This window comes from Macaca mulatta, chromosome 2 (assembly GCF_049350105.2).
Source record: "Macaca mulatta isolate MMU2019108-1 chromosome 2, T2T-MMU8v2.0, whole genome shotgun sequence".
In the NCBI taxonomy this organism is placed as follows: Eukaryota; Metazoa; Chordata; class Mammalia; order Primates; family Cercopithecidae; genus Macaca; species Macaca mulatta.
Window position 1 is genome coordinate 183,393,515 of NC_133407.1, and position 21,543 is coordinate 183,415,057.

Here is a 21,543-nt window from a genome sequence, read left to right on the forward strand (position 1 = left end):
CTCAGATACTTTTGGGACATTTAGAACATTTTTACTCATAGTCATACCACATAATGGTAATGTGAAATGAATTATGTGAACCCTTCCTTTGAAGTCGCAAAGTCTTTCTGCTTCCTGGATTATTCCTTAACCAGACCTGGTATTTAACGGGAGCTCAGTTCTCTCCAACCAGCCATTACTGAGTATAACTGACTCAGGCTTAAAAAGGTTCTTGTGCTAAATGTCATGCCTAGGATGGATAGTCCCCGGCAAGGTCTGCAGAAACCAACATCTGGTGACACTAGGAAGCAATCACGATGGGCTATTTCTGGGATTTGGTGAGTAATTCAAGGCAAGCCCTTCCTGAGAGGTGGAAATGGATTTATCTTTAGGAACTTGCCTAGATCCTTGGAGATTAATACAAAAAAATAAAAGTTAGGGCTGTCAGCTTTTCTCCAAATGTGGCTGTGGCTTAACATGAATATAAACTAAATTGGAAAAATGCTCTCAGATCATAGCTAACTTTGCTATTTGTGATAATGAGGAAGAGAGCAGCAAACAGGGAATTGTAGAACACAGATGTCTCATTTCAGCAGCTTCCAATTTTTTTTCATCCATAAAAAAGACTCTAGTAGAAAATGCAGATTAAAAACATCTCCTCCTAACCTCTCTTAAGTGCATGCTTTGGAGTAGCCTGAATGAGGCAAGAGAAAGGAAGAGGAAGATAATCAGTGAGATGTTCAACATTGAAGTACAGTATTAGGTCTGGTTTTGGGTTTTTTCCCTTGTTAGAAATCCACTAACATTATTTTCCTTAGGCCATTAGTAATTAATAATTACTTTTTTTAAAACTGGTGTTTAAGATTTAGAATTAGAATTTTTAAAATTAGGGAGCAGGTGAATTTCTAATCTAATCTTCCCTTTTAATTTACATTAGACAGAGAAGCCATCCTGGACTATTTTTGTATCAAAGAAAGTAATGACTTTGGCAAATGTACCTGGTTTGAAAGAATACAAAATTGATGCAAATGCTTACATTAGGAAGTTTCCAATTCAGAGTTAAACCTTTCCACTTACAAACTGTGTAAAGAGCAAAATACCAATGGGAAATTTTCAGCATGACATTTGAATCTAATTTGGAGGTGGCAACTAGTACGGTTGTTGGTGTCAGACAGCCTTGTGTGAGAAGATGGCAGTGAACACTTCTCGTTAACATTTACCATTTGTTTTACTAAATAAACATGGTCAAGAGCTTGGGTTTAAAAGGCAGTAAAAAGCTATGAGATTAGATTATAAGAACAGGGTTGACCTACACAACATTGGGGTATGTTTGTGATTCAAATACTTATTCCAACATTGGATTGGATGGGATTATATTACATAATGCCTAGCAAGAGGGTAATTACAGCAAAAAACCAATGAGAATAGTATTTCTTAGACAGTTTATAAAACAACAAAACCAACTAACCCAAATCCCAGACTAAAAGGAGCTTCACAGGTGGTGTAGTACTCAGGGTTCACCACAGAAACAGAACCAGTAGGAGATTATATGACCATATGTGTATATTATAAGGAATTGGCTCACATGATTATGGAGGCTGACAACCCCAAAATCTGCAGAGCTGATGTCCCAATGCAAGTCTGAAGGCCACCAGGCTGCCATAGAGCCAGGAAGAGCCAATGTTTCAGTTAGAAGGCAGTCAGGTAGAATTCTCTTGGGGGGTTGAGGAGAGTCAGTCTTTTGTTCTATTCAGGCCTTCAACTGACAGGACGAGGCCCTCTCACATTATGAAGGGCAATCCTCTTTGCTCAGGTCTACCAATTTAAATGTTAATCTCATGCAAATATACCATCACAGAACACCCAGAATAATGTTTAACCAACTATCTGGGTATCCTATGGCCTAGCCAAGTTGCCACATTAAAATTAGCCATCACAGGTAATAAGTACAAATATTTCTGGGACAATATTCTTGAGAGACAGCTAGATATACATTCTCCAGGTACTTTTATATTCATCTATTTCCCTCTTCTAAATAAATCTACTTTCAATGTGCAAATATACCTTATATGCATTGCCTTTCGATATTTCCAGAACAGGGTTCTTTTTCTCAGCACTACTGACATCTTGGGCCAGATGTTTCTTTGTTGTGAAGGCTGTCCTGTAAGATTGTAAAATGTTTAGTTGCATCCCTGGCCTCTATTGCCCATGTTTGAGAATCACTGTTCTAGATTGATACCAATACAGCAATTTGTTAACAGCAGTTATACTGTGGTATCACTAGAAATGTCAAAGTCTAGGTGCAGTGGCTCATGCCTGTAATCCCAGCACTTTGGGAGGCTGAGGTGGGAGGATCACTTGAGCCCAGGAGTTTGAGGCTGCAGTGACCTATGATGGCACCACTGCACTTCAGCTTGGGAGACAGAGCAAGATCCCATCTTTTTTTTTAAAAAAAAGGAAAAAAAGGAAAATTTTGAAGTGATTTCTAACTTGTCTTCATTTAAATAGCCTTCTCAGGCATTAGCAGACATTTGCATATTTGGGGTTGCCTTATATTTCATTGTCTTTCCTATTAACTGCTGGGATGAAAATATATATGCTAAATATAAAAATATATATTAAATATACACATACATTATATGGATATACACATGTAATATTCACGATAGTCTCATGTTTTGGTGAATTCATAGCAGCTTGGCAGATTGGTCTGAATTCTGACAGCACAGACTGCAGTGTCTTAATTTGCAGATCTCTCTTCTGATAATAATCATACCTGATGGCTTTTTTTCCCCATATTAATCTAGGACATGTCACTTGACAGGAAGTTAAATGCCTCTATTGAGAAGGTATGTGGTCCATTTTCTTTCTTACCATCGCCCAAGAATATCTCACTTCTTAGGGCTAAAGGGATGAAAATGATAGAGTTAAGTTTAGCGATAGCTTAAATGTTCATTCTGTAGTAGTTGTTTTTCTTATAACTTATTGGGCTCTAGTGGGAATCCTGCAGGATGGAACCTACTCCTCTTTCCTCTGAGTCCCTCTCAGTATTCTGGCTTTTGGACCACAGAGGTGCAAAGTGCATGAGCAACAAGTTGTTGGTGTGCAGGCGTGTGTGATTTCCTGGACTTTGACTTGCTAGCCTGTTAGGCTCATTTACAATTTCACAAAATTTGAATTTTATATATCAGTACTGGCATCTGTTTGCTTTCTTATCTCTTGTTTGCTGTATACGCTTCAGTCTCCAGATAAGTTGGGTGTCTTGAAGTGGATATGGGAGACCTGGGTCTGACTTCTGGTTCTGCTACTTAAACTAGTATATGTCCCTTCTCAGATTTAGTTTCATTGTCTATACAATGTGACTTATAACACTTTTTCCTTTGGGACTATTTCAGTGATTAAACATGACAGCTTATATATAAATGAAAGTTGTAAACACAGTGCTTGGCACAGAGTGGGTAACCAATCAACATTATTTAAATGAGTAAGAAAAGTAAGTGAATTTGAGCAACAAATAAAAAACAATACTATTACCTTATAACTCATAGAATAAAATGAGTATCAACGAGTCCATACTGATGTAAATAAATAATTGAACAAACAAGTAAATGGGGGAAAAGAGATAATTATTTCTTAAAGAGGAATTCTGTAATAAATGTAACACATGTTGAAGGAATGAGAAAAATAGAAAAACCATTACAGTAATGGCTGTCGCAGGCAAGAAATACCAATGTTTGCTAGAATTAGCAGGCAAAAGTTTGAGGAAAAACAGATGTTTGTATAGCCTCAAAGTATTGCCCCTAAAATGGATATTAATTACAAAGGGAAAATAATAACTTTATAGTAGAAAAAACTGGCAGATACCACCTTAGCCAGGTGATCAAGGTTGACATCACTGGTAATAAGACATATTAACATTATGTACCCCTGATATAATAAATCCAGAAGGACATACTCGCTTCTGTAGTATTCTGGTCAAAAAATGTGTAACTTCAATCAAATCATGAGAACATTACAGACAAATACAAATTGAGGGACATTCTACAAAATACACGATGGATACTCTTCAAAAAAGTATGAAGGTCATGAAAAGACAGGGAAATACTGAGGAACTGTCAGTGGTCTCAAGAAACCAAAGAGACACAACAACTAAGTAAGTGCAATGTGGGATCCTAAAATGAATCCTGGAATAGAACAAGGACATCAGTTTATTTGGAGAAATCCAAATAAACTCTGTAGTTTAGTTAATTATACGGTACCAGTGATGACTTCTTAGTTTTGATAACTCTATTATGGTTATACAAGAAGTTAACACTGGGAAAGCTCTGGAAGGGGATATGGGAATTCTCCATTTTTTAAACTTTTCTATTAAGCCTGAAGTTTCAAAATAGAAAATTAAAAAAAAAATAATGAGTAAGATAACTGTGATTATATTGTTGTCTTTTTATATGTTTACAAAGTGCCAAATTCACCTGATGCTCTTTCTACCACTATCCTGCTGATGTGGTTTGGCTGTGTGTCCCCACCCAAATTTCATGTGGAACTGTAATTCCCAGTGTTGGGGGAGGGACCAGGTGGGAGGTGATTGGATCATGGGGACGGATTTCCCCCTTGCTGTTCTCAGATAGTGAGTTCTCAGATAGTGAGTTCTCAGATAGTGAGATCTCAGATAGTGAGATCTGGTTGTTTAAAAGTGTGTAGCACTTCCCCCTTCACTCTCTCGCTGTCTTGTTGCCACGTGAAGATGTGCTTGCTTCCCTTTCATCTTCTGCCATGATTTTAAGTTTCCTGAGGCCTCTCCAGCCATCCTCCTTTACAGCCTGTGGAACTGGAAGTCAATTAAACCTCTTTTCATTATAAACTACCCAGTCTCAGGTAGTTCATCATAGCCATGTAAAAATGGAGTAATACAGAAAATTGGTACCAGAGAAGTGGGACATTGCTATAAAGATACCTAAAAATGTGGAAGCAACTTTGAAACTGGGTAATGGGCAGAAGTTGCAACAGTTTGGAGGGATCAGAAGTCAGGAATATGAGGGAATGTTTGGAAACTCCTAGAGACTTGAACAGTTTTGACCAAAATGCTGATAGTGATATGGACAATGAAGTCCTGGCTGAGGTGTTCTCAGATGGAGATGAGGAACTTATTGGGAACTGGAGCAAAGGTCACTCTTGCTGTGCTTTAGCAAAGAGACTGGTGGCATTGTGCCCCTGCTTTAGGGATCTGTGTAACTTTGAACTTGGGAGAGATGACTTAGGGTATCTGGCAGAAGAAATTTCTAAGCAGCAAAGTGTTCAAGAGGTGATGTGGCTGCTTCTAAAAGCCTATGCTCATTTGCATAAGGAAAGAGAACTTATATTTAAAAGCAAAGCAGAGCAGAAAAGTTTGAAAATTTGCAGCCTGGCCATGTGGTAGAAAAGAAAAACCCAATTTCTGAGGAGAAATTCAAGCTAGCTGCAGAAGTTTGCACAAGAGGAGCTGAATATTAATAGCCAAAACAATGGAGAAAATGCCTCCAGGGCACTTCAGAGACCTTCGTGGCAGCATCCCCCTGCCACACAGGCTCAGAGGCCTAAGAGGGAAAAATGGTTTCGTGGGCTAGGCCCTGGGCCCAGCTGCTCTGTGTAGCCTTAGGACATGGCACCCTACTTCCCAGCTGCCCAGTTCCAGCTGTGGCTAAAAGGGGCCAAGGTACAGCTTGAACCATTGCTTCAGAGGGTGCAAGCCCCAAGCCTTGGCAGCTTCCACGTGCTATTGGGCTTATGGGTGTGCAGAAGGCAAGAGTTGAGGTTTGGGAGCTTCTACCTCAATTTCAGAGGATGTATGGAAATGCCTTGATGTCCAGGCAAAAGTCTGCTACAGGGGTGAAGCCCTCATGGAGAGCCTCTATAGGGCAGTGCAGAGGGGAAATGTGGGGTTGGAGCCCCTACACAGTCCCCACTGGGGCACTGCCTAGTGGAGCTGTAAAAAGAGGGCCACCATCCTCCAGACCCCAGAATGGTAGATCCACTGACAGCTTACACTGTGTACCTGGATATGCTTAGGCACTCAACACTAGTCTGTGAAAGTAACCATGGGGACTGTACCCTGCAGAGCCACAGAGGTAGAGCTGCCTAAGGCCTTGGGAGCCCATTCCTTGCATCAGCGTGGCCTGGATATGAGACATGGAGTCAAAGATTATTTTGGAGCTTTAAGATTCAATGAGTGCCCTGCTGGGTTTTGGACTTGCATGGGGCCTTTAGCTCCTTTGTTTGGACCAGTTTCTCCCACTTGGAATGGGAGCATTTACCCAATGCCTGTACCTCCATTGTATCTTGGAAGTAACTAACTTGTTTTTTATTTTACAGGCTCATAGGTGGAAGGAACTTGCCTTGTCTCAGATCAGACTTTGGAGTTGGACTTTTGAGTTAATGCTGGAATGAGTTAAGACTTTGGGGGACTGTTGGGAAGGCATGATTGTGTTTTGAAATGTGAGAAGGAAATGAAATTTGGAAGAGGCCAGGGTGGAATGATATGGTTTGGCTTTGTGTCTCCACCCAAATCTTATGTTGAATTATAATTCCCATTGTTGGGGGAGGGACCTGGTGGAAGGTGATTGGATCATGGGGGCAGATTTCCCCCTTGCTCTTAAGCTGTTCTCATGATACGGAGTGAGTTCTCACAAGATCTAGTCGTTTAAAAGTGTGTAGCATTTCCCCCTTCACTCTCTTGCTCTCTTGTCACCATGTGAAGATGTGCTTGTTTCCCCTTCACCTTCTGCTGTGATTGTAAGTTTCTTGAGGCCTCTCAGCCATGCCTCCTATACAGCCTGTGAAACTGTGAGTCAAACCTCTTTTCTTTATAATCTACCCAGTCTCAGGTAGTTACTTATAGCAATGTGAGAATGGACTAATATACTTGCCACCCTTTTTGCTGGGACCATGCCTCAGAGTTTACAAATCTGCTCCCCATGTACCATCTCCTGGAACCCTCAACACTGCTGTGAGACATTCCCACTTTGAGCTGATGAGATGGGGCTCAGAGAGGTAAGGGGCTTGCCTGAGGTCACCCAGCTGCTCTTTCCTTTCTCCTGAACAGTTACATCAGAAGCCAGTTGGTGACAGAAAAACTCGGTCTGCTCAACAAGGATCACACACAAGCCGGTGATACTTTATTAAATAAGAGAGTTGTCAAAAGGACAGATTCATTCCTGTTTCAGAATCCCCACATTCCAGCGATCTATCTGCTGACACAGTTAACATAAACTATTTGCTGATATTTACTGAGTGCTTGCAATATATCAGAGTCATTAAATAAGATGCAACTTCTACTGTGAAGACTGGAATCTTCATTAAGACACAGACTTAGAAAAGGCCCAGTTTCAAAGATTCTGACTTGCACAGACTGAGCACTCCCATTTCCAGAAGTTCGAATACCTCCTTTCTTATCTAAATGAGAGAAAAGGAAAAAAAAAAAAGATTAAGATCAAGCAAAAATGGTCTTGGTGAATAAATTCAACCATCAGGACTCCCTGGTATTTACCCAGCTGTTATGGCCAGAATCAGAGAGGGCAAAAGTCCTAACACACATTTGATTTCGAGTTGAAATTTTAAAAATTATTATTATTATTTTGAGACAGAGTCCCATTCTGTTGCCCATGCTGGAGTGCAGTGGCGTGATCTTGGCTAACTGCTATCTCTGCCTCCCGGGTTCAAGTGATTCTCATGCTTCAGCCTTCTGAGTAGCTTGGATTAGAAGCATGTGCCATGATACCTAGCTAACTTTTGTATTTTTAGTAGAGACAGGGTTTTGCCATATTGGCCAGTCTGGTCTTGAGCTCTTGGCCTCAAGTGATCTGCCTGCCTTGGCCTCCCAAAGTGCTGGGATTACTGGTGTGAGTCACTGCGCCTGGCCTATTATTATTATTGTTTTGTAGAGACAGGGTCTTGCTTTGTTGCCCAGGCTGGTCTCGAACTCCTGGCTTCAAGTAATCCTCCCACCTCAGCCTCCCAAAGGGCTAGGATAACAGGTGTGTGTCGCCATGCCTGGCAGAATTAAAATATTTATATAAATGAAAGAAGAGGTACTATATAAATGAAGGAAGAGGTACTAAATAAAACATTAGGTTCATTAAAGTGCAGCCATTCAAAATAAAATGCTATATAAAGGTGTTTCAAGGACTCCACAGTGTGCTTTCTGTAAACAATATTATATACGATAGTTCAGTATAGGATTTTATTGCCTTAGGATAACTGCTAAGAATGACAGCAACAGAATAAAAATAACTATGGGTGAAAAGATGTTTTTGGATATTTCTCATTATTAGAATTAGAAACTTAGTAGATTAGTCAGTTTAATATTATAACTGAAATAATCAACTGTGGCCTCATGCCTGATATCAAAGTTGTTAAACCAGTTTTAAGAAACCAGTCAATTCAGGGGACAAAATGCACAACTGTGTATGTGTGTGTGCGTGTGTGTGTGTGTGTGTGTAACTGAGCAAACTGTTTTTTAACCTGAACTGATGTCTGAAATAACTCACTGATGAATTATAATCAGGTTTGGTCAACTGGAGATACAGTTTTATGTGATAAATTAATTCATTCAGCATGTTTGGAAGAGTATTTCCAAGCCTCTTTGATAGTTACTGCCATGATTTGTTCTTGGTTGGTGACTGGTAACCATTTTTTTTTTTTTTCTAACAGCTACTGTGAAGCATCAGGCTAGATTGAAAAATTAGCCCCATGACAGCATGGTAGGTGGCAAGGTCAATTTTTCACATTATGATGATAATGGATTGCTTTTAAAAATATATAATGAGCTAATACTGTGCCCATAAAGGCATTCAGTCATTCAATTGTAATCCACTGAGACATCAAAAAATTTCCCCACCCCATGAAATCAAAATATCTTTCTAAATTAAGTAAGTGGGTTATTGGGGATGTGGAGATGCTGGCAAAGAGGCAAGTTTGTACCCCTGCTTCCCCAACCCGAGCCAAAAGTGCACATAGAAGAATGAAAGACAAAGACGAGTGTGTCTACAAAGAAAGGCACAGGAAAAGTGCAGGTCCTTCAGATCTTCTTGTTTCTCAAAATGGTCCCTAGTGAGGAGAGGCCATTGGTCATTTAAGGAGCAACAGAGCCGATTCCCATGAAACACATGGAAAGGATACAGTTATGTGTAAGGGGAGGAGGTGGCCTCTATAATTATAGTTAGCTCAGAGTTAGAAAAGATAGAAATCATTTCAAAATCTACAATGTGCTGGCTCCTCATGTCAAAGACTTTATTACTGTGTTTGAACTCAAGTTCAAATAGAGAAAAAATGATTAAAAGCAACTGCTGGTTACGTGGTACCTCGGGAATGTCCATCATTCTCCTCAACTTCTGATCTCTCCAGTTCCAGTCAAAAACCAGAAATTTTAAGGGGTTCAAATTAAAGCCACCTGAAAGAGACAGGGAGAGAGTTGCTGCAGTAAAGACCTCATGACATAAGCTTATTAAAATGATTTTTTATTCTCCGGGTTACTTTTTGTCCCATATGTTGTCCTCTCCCCCAGTAACTCATCTCTGCACATTAAGTGCTGCCCTTCCCTGATGGAAACAAACGCAGCACTCTGAGACGTGCTCTTCTTATCAACTCATCACTGCTTCTGAGGAAAGCAGACAAGCTGCTCTTGCTAAGCTCCTCAAATGCTCACATGCTGGCCAAGCCTCCATTTCATGAAGACCCAGAGGCTGTAGTCTCATTCCTGACAGGCATTTGCTAAGCTAAATCCTGCAGTTTTGGGTAGTTGCCTTTCAGAGGAGTTGAGTCCACGGAGTCTGCATGGCTCTGAGGAGGTGAGTGGGGAGAAAGATGAGGACAGGGCTGGGTGGTTCATTTTAGGCAGAAAAGGAAGTTGAGATGAATAGGCTCTATTCAGCTATCCTTTGATGAGGTTGGTAAATCACTTAATTACTCCATTCACTGTTTTCCTGTCTGTCTACAAGACAATTATGGACTGTGAGGGCTGCAGGGGACCTCAGGGATTGTCTGGTCCTCAGATGTCTCACAGTTGGGCATACAGTCAGTTCTTGCCTCTGCTCCAAGCTGTTCCACGTCTCTCGTGTTAACAGTACCTACAGCCTTCCTCTCCCGCGGCACTTCCCCTCAGCTTTTCCTCATGGTATTTAAATATTTTCCTCTTTGCCCCTAATACTTGTTCATGCTGTTTATAATTCAAATGCCTGTTATTAAAAACATTCTGCAAAATTAAAATAAAAATGGTGAACTGGAAAAGACAATGAGTTGATCATCAGTCTTCCCTTAATATAACTGCTGGCAGGAAAGCAATAGGTACAGCCTCTCTGGAATGAAACTGAGCATAATATAACAGCTTCAAAATGCTTTTATTTGATCTCGAATTCCTGACCTCAAGTGATCTGGCCATCTCAGCATCCCAAAGTGCCGGGATTATAGGCGTGAGCCACGGTGCCTGGCCAAAATGCTTGTATTTGATAAAATAAATTTCCTTCTATGACCAATCCCAATGAAGCATCAGAAACATAAACATAGCTACTTGCAAAAATGATCATTGCCATATTATTTATAATAGCAAAAATTTAGAAACAACCCAAAGTCTACCATAATAGAATTGCAAAAAAATAAATTTACAATAGAATATTGTAAATAGCGTAGCTATACAAATGAAAAATTAAACGTGCTTCATGACAAGGAAAGTAAGTCCTCATGAGATATAGCAAGTGAAAAAGGTAGGTTATAAAGTTATGAAATGCAGTATAATCAATCTCTGCTATATAAAAATAAACATACAAATGTATAGAAAAAAGACTGAAAGGAAATATATTCATTATTAACAAGAGATTGCCTCTAAAGTGACTTGTTTTCTTCTCTGTACATTTTTGCATTTTCCAAAGGCTCCTACAGTCAGAAAATCCCCTTCATTACTAAATTAAAACAATACAATTGTCTGTAATTGTATACATACCAATGTCATGGGATATTGTTCAATGTCTGAAAACTCTCCTTATATATAAACATATAAACATCTTATTAAGTCATAAACAGCTACATATGTGCTACTGGTGTCACTCTGTTAGATTTCCCATTTTTAGGGTGCTGGGACTATTCTCTTTAAACACTTTGTATGTAGCCAAAGACCTGTGGTTAATGAATATTAAACCATTCATCCAATTAGAATCAGAAGTAAAAATTATTTTCATTAATATTGTAAAAATACATCGCCCTTTAAATGATTTTTCCACCTGAAATAAGCCTGCATATTGAGGTCTCACAACTCTGTAGAGATCTGATTTCAATAGTCTGGAGAGCTTTGCTTTTTCTCTTCCTCTCTTTCTTTTAAATACAGAGAAGAGTAATCCTGTTGCATGGGGTGGGGGTTGGGGAAGTCTGGTGACACATAAAAAAATCTGGATGCCAGGAGGGACTGGTGGTGAATCTTTAGCTAAAAGCTGCTAGGGAGACAGGAACCAACCTGAGAGTCCATCCTTAGCTTCTCCTGATACCCAGTCAATCACTCCCAAATCTGTGTCTCATAGAAGGCCTTGGTGCCTCTTAACTTTCAAATGCCATAGGATGTCCACAAGACAAAAATCCAAACTCCTTGGCTTACTGTTCAAGGGCTTTCCTCAAATTTCTTTCCAATTGCATCAACTGCTACTATAGCCCACAAAGTCTCCAAGCAAGAAAGTTGGTCTCTTTAATAAATAACTAATATTTGCTAAGTGTTTAGGGTGTGACAGTGCGCTGAGCTCTTTATTGGCATTTTGTTTTTATAACAAACCTTAAAGTAGCTACTATTACAATCCCGGTCATTCGTACAAAGAAACAGGCTGAGAAGGGTTAAGTAACTTGCCAAGGTTACAGAGCTGGTAAGTTGCTAGACCTGAGATTTGAATCTGGAGGTCTGAGTCCATCACAGGGGCTCTTAACTGCAACACTGTTTTGCCTCCTCCTAATTCCTTGTGATATAACATGTGTATGTGCCTGCTTTCTGAGAATCTCACTGGGCTGTTCTCCCATTCATGGATGCTTCCCCTGACCCTCCCGGCCTATTTCAATCCTCTCCACATTTCAAAGATCAGTTAAAGACCCTGCTCTGCAGATTCAGGCCAGCATAACTATCTCCTTCTCATTTCAACTCCTGTACCACTTAGAAGTGCTCATTTGGCTCTTGGCATTTACTGCCTCATGCTATCGATCTCAGTCTATGTACATTTGGTTCTTCAGCTGGATCAGGAGCTCCCTGAGGAGAAAAGGCTGTAGAACCAGGAAAGCTGGGAGTGATAGACCTTGGGGAGGGTGACATAACCCTCTGAGCTTCAGTTCTCTCTCATAAGAAATAAAATGGCTGGCCTGTAAGGATGCTGTGAGTGCTAAATGAGATAACATATGTAAGGGTGTCAAGCATAGCACTGCGTACAAGTAGGAACTCAAAAGTGTTGTTTCCCTTCCTTGTCAGGGGCAGCCAAATTTGTTACTTGTTGGTATTTGTACAAAACTCTGCATATAGTGGGTTCAAGTAACCCTGGATGATTTTCATCTGGAGAGAAACAATAGTAGTTTTAGCTTTTGGTTGCTCCCTGGCAAATGACCATCTCTATAATGAGTTACTACACTGATGAGCACATTACTTTTAGGTATATAAAATAATCTGAGAATAGCTCCAGACAGTTATTTAAAAAAAACCTCTATTAGATAATACATAAGTAATTTGGAAATAAGTATTGAAAAGAAATCATTGAATGTGCCTGGTAGGTAGAAGAGGTAATAAGATAATTGGCAGGTTAGCAGGTTCTCAGGTTACTGGCTTTGAGAAAGTCGGCAAACTAGAAAAACTCACCAGTGGATATTGTCTAGAATACTTTCTGTAAAGCACTCAAAGAGAAACACATTTGGGAAGAACAATTATGGAATGCCCGCATTACATTCACGGAAACTACGTTTTGTTTTAGTATGTTTTATATACCAGCCCTCAAAATGGGAGTCTCCCCGAGACTCTGTGGAGTGAGCGGGAATACTCAACTGAAGCAGTGGCCGCGCACTGGTGGAATGAAGGCCATGTGACCCACTAACCTGCTTGTAGCAGCTGGAATTGGACTCTGTTTAGGTGGGCACATGTACTTCAGTTTGCCACAGCCCTTATCATTCCCTAATGTGCTATACTTGCTGGTTGGCTTCAGAGATTAAAGGCTGAGTTTCCACTTCCTGAATTAACACAGAGGTCTGGTTTCTGTATATCCTGAATTTAGTTTCTGAGACTCACATGTGGGTAAGGCAAACTCCCAGCCCTGGGCAAGAGTATCGCTGCCCTCTTGTCATACCTTGTTTAACAAGTTCTTTAATTCTCCCTGGAGTTCCTACACCCAGGTGCACCACACGCTTCTCCAGCAGCTTTACCTGCTCCTGGACCTGTTCCAAGAGGAAAGAGAAGAAAAGGAAGTCATTAAGAAAGTGCAATTTTACACCAATTTCTTAACTTTATCTCAAAGTTAAATCTTCAAGGAATCAAAGGGTCAAGCCTCAGGGACGGAGCATGGCAGAAGCAACTGCTGTAGGGGGGAGGTAGATATGTGGAGGCATAGAATTTAAAAAACTAGAAAAGTGGTTAAATGTTACATAAGGAAGGAACTCAATAAAATACTTGCTAAGGAGATTAGGAGAAGAGGTTGAAAGGAAAAAGCTGAGGTCTGGGAGAGGCCTTTAGGGATCACAGGCCCTTGCTTACCTTTATGTGCTTTGCAAATAATTTTATAACTTTGCTGTCTCCTCTGAATGCTGTCATCGACCTAATGAAAAGAAGTAGGTGAATGCTTAAGAAAACCAACTCATTCTAGGCCACGATGACTACTTAAGTATTATGTCTTGCTTTATTCAAAGGATGTGTGCATATGTGTGTATATATGCACATATGTACACACAAATTCTGAGATTTGCAGGTTAGCCAGCATTTGCAATGAGAGTGGGGTAGCCTTTTATTCAGGTACTTATCTGTGTTGGCTTCACACTGCCATACACAAGGTCAACCTTACTTAGGTTTCCTTGATTACTGTAACACATGATCTGCCTTTCACTTGTAATACAGAATTCCAGTATTTCAGGTCCCTGGCAGAAAATTCATTTCCAACTGTGCAGAGCAGTTCTCATACAAAATTCGGTTCCAAGAGATATCTTAGAGCGGTGATGTCAGCCCATTCTCTGTGGAGCCAAGGGCATCTACAAAGGTCTGCCTGTGGTGGCCATGAGGAAAGCCGGGGGATGAGATGGAAAGGGGGAAGAAGGCGGGTTTCTATCCTTCTGTCAGAGCTGTCCTTTCTTATCTACTTTGTAGGCTAAACTTCTCTATAAAATTTTATAGGTGGAAATGGAGCTTCAGCCAAAAGAAAGAAAAGAAGGAAGGAAAGAAGGGAAAGAGGAAGCAAAGAAGGAAGGAAAAAAAGTAAGAAGAAACCACTGACACAAAGGACTGGCGGAATTAAAGCTATGAGGGCAGGGGTTATTGTAAATGAGGTGATCTGGGAGGTGGGTGTGAGGACTGAGGGGCACTCGAGAGTGATGCCCCCCGTACAGGGGTCAACTAGTGCTCAGCTCTGCCAGTTATGAGGATGTGAGATTATGGGCCTAAGATCCTCTGATTTTTAGAGAAGCCAGAAATTTAGATTTTTATATGTGCAATCTGATTTTAAATATGGGCAAGTCATTCAAAAATTTTTTAGGTGCCAAATACTTGTGGGGTAAACTTAGCCTTTGAGTTGTCGCTTTACAGTCTCTGGCTTACACCAGCAGGACAGGCAGTCCACTTAGTTTCTAGGTAGTCAAGAAGCTAGATCTATCCACATCAATCCAGACCACCAGCTCTGAGGGTGGAGACGACGCTGGTGGCACCTGACATGCCTGCCTTTCTACCTCTACTGTGGCATCAGGTCCTCAGCTGGCACCAACAGCTGTTCTATAAACAGCCACATAACATTATCTGTCCAGGATTCTTGTTGTACAGATGACACTGAGAATGCTGCTATCACTATGTCACAGAGGGAAAAACTGTATTTCTCAGGGAACTTTTTTTTTTCTTCTTAAACCCACAGAATGCCATCAATCTGACAACTGATAGTATTTCCCAACAGATCCTGGCTGTTGGAAAGTGCAGGCCCCCAGTTGGGGCCACTGTTGCAACTGAACGGGGCTTTATGGACGTGAGTTTGAGCACCATTTCTAGCTGGCTTCACCTAATTTTCTGTTCTTTACTTTTTCCTTGCTTCTGTTTTCACAACCTGTTTTTCATTTGTTGAACGTATTTCTATATATCACCTATATTTGAGGATGACCTAACATGGGTTTACTAGTTTCCTTCATATATCGTTATTATATTTTGAGAAATATTGACCAGTAAAAACATAAGAGTTTGCAAAATAGTGAATCATGCTCTACAAGTTCTGTTGCCTCAAGTTTTTACTTACACATAAGCTTTCTCCATGGCAAGGTTAACCAGGAAGACAATTTAAAGTAAGTCATGGCTCTCAGTAGAACAGATGTTCTCACAAAAGTTCGAATTCTTAAATGTTAGTCTTTATGAGTAGGGCTTGTTGTGCCTACTCAGAAATCACCTTCTGCAAATCACCTAACCTTGAAATGGATCACAGTATTACTGGGGACACAAAAAAATATTGCAAATTGGTAAATGAAGTGTGACGACATAGTACTTTTATGTCCTCAGTAAGGAATTTATGTACAACAAAAGCTCGAATCAATTTGATAGCTTTATTTTAAGAGTCCACCTCCAGGCCAAACTCTTTGCCCTTAGCATCTGAAGCTGAAATGAGGTAGTTTTTAAAGCACTGAAAAGTCAATGTGAATTCCCATGATTTTAGGACTGGTAATACAGCTGCCCGGAAGCAGTTGGAATCTTCAAGATCAATTATGTTTAGAGCAGAAAAAATGGAAAGAAACACAAGTGTTTCACTGGGAGATTATATGCTACAAGTTAATGTATGTGCACAATGTGATACAATTTAATGTGTGTCTCCACTTCAGTGGAGAAAGGAGGGTTTGAAGGACTATTAAAGTTTAACAACTACTTTTCTAAATTCGTGATTACATTAGTTCATTTAGAAAAAACAGATGTAAATAACTATTGAGTGTCTAGATTTGCACCTTAGTCTATTTGACCAAGTTCCTCTTTCTTCATGACTTGGATTTTCCTTTGTTTTGTCTCTTGTCAAAGCCTGACCCAGAGCCAGGCTCTCAGAGAGAGCTGGTCCTAGCAAATTCCGTCTGACTCTCACGGCTCTTCTCTGAAAGCTGAATGTTACCACTGACCAGTGGAAGCCTTTTTGTTTATTCTACAAAAACTACAGTAAATGAAAAAGTACATGAAAGCACTTAGTAAAGCACTGACAAATTATCTTTAAAACATAATCTTTTTTTTTTTTTTTTTGAGAGGGAGGCTCGCTCTGTCACCCAGGCTGGAGTGAGTGGTGTGATCTCAGCTCACTGCAAGCTCCGCCTCCTGGGTTCACGCCATTCTCCTGCCTCAGCCTCCCGAGTAGCTGGGACTACAGGCGCCTGCCACCGTGCCCAGCAATTTTTTTTGTATTTTTAGTAGAGATGGGGTTTCACTGTGTTAGCCAGGATGGTCTCGATCTCCTGACCTCATGATCCGCCCGCCTTGGTCTCCCAAAGTGCTGGGATTACAGGTGTGAGCCACCGCGCCCGGCCTAAAACATAATGTTTACCTTTAAATTTTTGTTCCATTTGGAATTTATCTTGTTATAAGCAGTGAGATATGAATCTAACTTTGCTTTTCCAGATGGCTACTCAGTTGTTCAACACCATTTATTAAACAATCCATCTTTCCCTACTGATTTCTGATTTGTCACCTTAGGCATGTGCTACATTTTCATATGCATTTGGGTCTGTTCCTGAACTTTCAATTCTATTCCACTCGTCTGATCTGTCATGCATGTGCCAGTTCCATACTGTTAATTATTGAGACTTCAGAGAGTGTGTGTATATATATATATATGTATATATAATTTGTAATCTCTAGTGATATAATCCTCTCATTAGTATTATTTTTCAGAATTTCTTTGCCTATTTTTAGTTGTATATTATCCCATAAGAATTCAGAACTCGTTTAACCAGTTAAAAAAAAAAAACAACTCTATTGGAGTTTAACTAGGAATGTGTGAAATCTGTAGGCTATCCTAAGTAAAACAGACATGCTTACAATATTGAGTTTTCCTATTCAAGAATATGGTATACATTTTTGTTTGTTCAAGTTTTCTGCATCCCTTAGATGATGCTGTCTGTACATAAGTTTTGATAAGTGTATTCCGTGGTATTCTATCTTTTTTCTTTCTTTCTTTTCTTTTCTTCTTCTTTTTTTTTAAATTTATAATGGAGATGGGGTCTTATTATGTTGCCCAAGCTGGTCTCAAACTCCAGGGCTCAAGGAGTCCTCCCATCTCAGCCTCCCAAAGTGACAGGATTGTAGGCATGAGCTGCTGTGCCTGGCTTCTGTCTTTTCTTGTTACTATTTTAAGTCAGATATTTTCTTCTAACTGGTTGTTTGGGGTATGATCTCCTTGCTTCACCTGTGCTCTCTATAATGTGTGCTCTCCACACAGCAGCCAAAGGGAACCTTTAAAATGATGATTCAGATCAAGTAACTCCTCAAAATCCTACAATGGCATCCTATCTTTGGGGTCTTTTGTGCTTACTCTCCCCTCTACCTGGAATGCTTTTCTTCCGATAGCTGCTGGGCTTTCTTCTTCACTTTGTTCAAGTCTCTGATCAAATTGTCATCTCCTTAGAGAAGCTTTCTGTGACCACCCTTTTAAAAGTAGTCCTGATCTACTTATATCCCTTTGCCATGCTTGATTTTTTCCTTACATATAGGTGTACCTGATGTTATGATGTATCTTCACTTGTTTATTATCTGTCTCCCCCACTGAAATATAAATTCCATGAGGGCAGGGACTCTGTTTTGTTTATTGCTACATCTCCAGCACATAGAACGTAATAGTTTGGCATATATCAGTTATTCAGAAAACATTTATGATACGGAATAGGTGAACCTTCCAACCTAATGAGCTCCAGGGCTCGGATGGCTGAGCTGCAGATGATCAGCATCAGGACCGATTTCTTCTCACTGTGGTTTTTCCTAAGTTTTACCCACTTAGGACAGACTGGAAAAAAGACCACAAAACAATTATTTGAAAAATGGCAAAACAGGGCCCACCTCCCAAGTTGAGTATTTCTTCTTTGTTGAGTGTTTAAGCAAAATAAAATACAGTGAGCATGGTTCATTATAATTACAATTATAATTCAATTTTCTGGTTATTGTAAATATTAGATTAAAATGAAGTATCATTAATTTATAACACAAAACAAACATGCCAAGTCCCTAAATGTGACTAATTTTAAAATTAAGTAAAAAAATTTGGAATATTACATTTTTGATATTTTAATTTATGTTTGATACTTCACAATGTTGATTAAATAGGAAATGAATTCTGATTCAGTCATGTTAAATTTTAAAGGGAAATTCAACATAAGATATAAAATGGAACAAACATTTAAAAACAGCAAACACTTACTAAATACTGACATGGTGCTAAGCACTTTATATAGATTTTCTTTTTAGTTCTCATAATCTAGTGAGGTTGATTCTATTATTACCTAGATTTACATTTTCTGAATTTGACGCTAAGAAAGGTTTATGAACTCAAGTTTAGTGTCATCAGAATTGCTTGTAGTTTGAAAGAAGAATGGAAACTTTCTATATCTAAACTGTTTCATTGCTGGCCATAAATAAATGACCAGTTGATATGAATAATTTAGTTATTGCTGGCTACATATAATACATATTGAAGGGCCAGACACAGTAGCTCACGCCTGTAATCTCAGCACTTTGGGAGGCAGAGGGCGAAGGATCTCTTGAGCCCAGGAGTTTGAGACCAGTCTGGGCAACATAGGAAGACTCTGTCTCTACCAAAAATAATCAAAAAAAAAAAAAAAAAATTAGCTGCTTGTGGTGACATACAACTGTAGTCCCAGCTACTTGGGAGGCTGAGACAGGAGGATCGTCAGAACCCAGGAGGTTGAGGCTCCACTGAGCTATGACCAGACCACTACACTCCAGCCTGGGAGACAGAGTGAGACCCTGTCCTTCTCCAGTCTCCCAAAAAATACATTTTGAAAAGACAGAATTAGATTGGCTTCACTATAGCCATGGTCTGAGTTCTAAACATGCAAATAGAATTTCAGAATCTCACAGATGGAACACATATCACATAGTCCATCTTCCCTATTTTTCAGATAACAAATTAAGTCCAGGGGAGTACTCAGTGACTCATCTCAAGTCAAACAGCAAATTGGTGGGGGACCTGGGACTAGAACACCATTCTTTGGATTCCTGGAGCAACAATGGCCTAATGTATTATAAAACAAAAATGAGACCAAAACCTAAATTTCCAAAGCCAGAGCAAAATAAGGATAAATTTAAATAGATTAAAATCAGAGTTTACTTACTTTCTTTTAGGTATGAGGAAAGACTGTGAGTCAAATCATTGGCCTTGAGGAAACAGGAGTCTAGAAATATGATAAACATGGTATACAGAGAATTTTGTAAATGCACACACACAATCAAAATAGATTATATGTGAGTTATGAGTGATGTATAAGGTTGTAAAATATTAGTGAATTGGGGCCCATTATATATCTTAAAGTGTTGCCTATATTTAAAATAACAGCAGCAGCAACAAGTAAACTTTTAACCTGTCACGGAGCTGCCCGTAATTTCTTAGAGCAGTGAAATAGGAGCTTCTTATATCACTCAGCAGATTAATGAAGCACCTTTATTTTCCAAATCCATAAAATGGGGACTACACAAATGCAAAATGAAGTGGCTAACAAATCTATGTAAAGATGTTCAAACTCACTAGTTATCAGAGAAGTGCATGTTAATATAATGAGATCACACTTTACACACTCATTAGAATGGCAACTATTAGCAAGATGTATAATACCAAGTGTTGTTGAGAATGCAAAGTGATGGAAACTCTTGTGAACTGTAAGTGGAAGTGTAAACTGGTATAGATATTCTGGAAAGTAATAATGTTAATATGTATATACCCTATAATTCTATCACTTCAACTCAAAGTAAATAATAGAAAGAAATTCTTGCGTGGTCTATTAAGGTACACACACAAGGATATGCATCTTGGCATTATTTGTGATACCAGGGTGCTTGAGGCAACCTAAGTGTCCATACCTGGGAAAATGGATGAGTATATGTGACAGATGGAAACGCTGGAATATTATGTTGCATTTAGAAGCAATGAACTAGACATGCATAAAACTACAGAGTCCTATCTGGAAAAAGTGTCAAATGAAGAAAGAAACAGAATGAAAGCATTAGCACAGAGCCATTTTAGATACACTTTAATATGTATATACATACACAGGATGACATATTTTATAAGAAAATATATATATATATTTTAAAATGCCTATCATATGAAAATAGAGTTTGGATTAGGGAAGAATGGTAATAATGTCTCAAAATACAACACGACATAACAATACAATAAAAAACAATATAACACATTAAAATAAAACAGGGGCTGGACTGACCAAAATGAAATTTATGTTGTGACCCAGCACATATAACTCATTAAGTGAGTAATTCAAAGCTGTTTTCTCCTGTATTGTTGTGGAGCCTTTGGTGGTCTTTATAATGTCCCAAGTCTGGATATGATCAGACTCACCTGGAGAACTGAAGGTACAGATTCCTGGGATGGAGTCTCTTTTGCATAATGAATTAGAATCTCTTGAGGATGGGCCTGGGGATCTGATGTTTAAGTTCCTGGGTGATTCAGTTGCAGCTAGCCTATAGGCATTTAGGAATCACTAATCTAAACCACACTGCAGCTCTCAGGAGACAGCAGAGAGGTTAATTAGCTCCGGGTGACTCCAGCCTTGAAATCCTAATTCAGTGCCCGTGTGTGTGACATTAACAATGTACAGTGCACAATATTAATTGAAAAGACATGTTCGTGCCCTACAGACACAAACAACCTCAAATCAAAACCAAGTTAGAAGCTCGACAAACTAAATAGGAACAATATGTTATTATTTATATCTACTTTATATGTGTATATATAAGGGTATTTATGTCCCTCCTTGAGCCTATTCTAAATAACCCACTGTATCTCCTTCCCCACATCTAGCTTAAATCTCCTCTCTGTTCTTGGTCTCATCAGTGTAGTGACCAGTGCCTGTTCTCCCAAACCTTCCTCTGATGTCTCAGTTTATTGTGTCTTAAATGGCCTAATTTTTTAAACTAAAAATAAAAACCTGTCCTTTTTGGTTATAACATTATTTCAAACATATTTTCTTTCCTCCCCAACCAACCCATGACCACACATTCTTGCCTAACTATATTACTGAACTCTAATAAAACAATAATATCAAACAAATTCACTATGGAACTCAAATGACTCCTTAAAAGTTTCTTCTGAGCTTTGACTCCCTATAACTCTAGAGAGGAGCAAGGTTTAT

The 21,543-nt window shown here is 39.3% G+C and overlaps 1 protein-coding gene and 1 long non-coding RNA gene across 5 annotated transcripts in view; one reads left to right on the forward strand and one right to left on the reverse strand.

Moving 5' to 3' along the window:
• Positions 1-7,079: 7,079 nt before the first annotated feature.
• The window catches only part of CMSS1 (cms1 ribosomal small subunit homolog), a 372,406-nt gene continuing 357,942 nt past the window's right edge, over positions 7,080-21,543 (reverse strand). For 3 of the 4 annotated variants that reach the window (XM_077990280.1, XM_077990279.1, XM_015128690.3), the window contains 6 exons: positions 19,513-19,572; positions 18,065-18,167; positions 13,709-13,769; positions 13,305-13,392; positions 9,315-9,403; positions 7,109-7,407 (listed from right to left, as the gene is read on the reverse strand). In XM_077990280.1, the coding sequence (XP_077846406.1) occupies positions 7,324-7,407; positions 9,315-9,403; positions 13,305-13,392; positions 13,709-13,769; positions 18,065-18,167; positions 19,513-19,572 (485 nt within the window). In that variant the 3' untranslated portion in view covers positions 7,109-7,323. 4 annotated transcript variants of the gene reach the window in all.
• The window catches only part of LOC144339426 (uncharacterized), a 59,308-nt gene continuing 46,345 nt past the window's right edge, over positions 8,581-21,543 (forward strand). The window contains exons 1-3 of the long non-coding RNA XR_013414449.1: positions 8,581-8,714; positions 14,339-14,419; positions 15,066-15,173. This is a non-coding gene — a long non-coding RNA (uncharacterized LOC144339426). The remainder of the gene's footprint in view (positions 8,715-14,338; positions 14,420-15,065; positions 15,174-21,543) is intronic.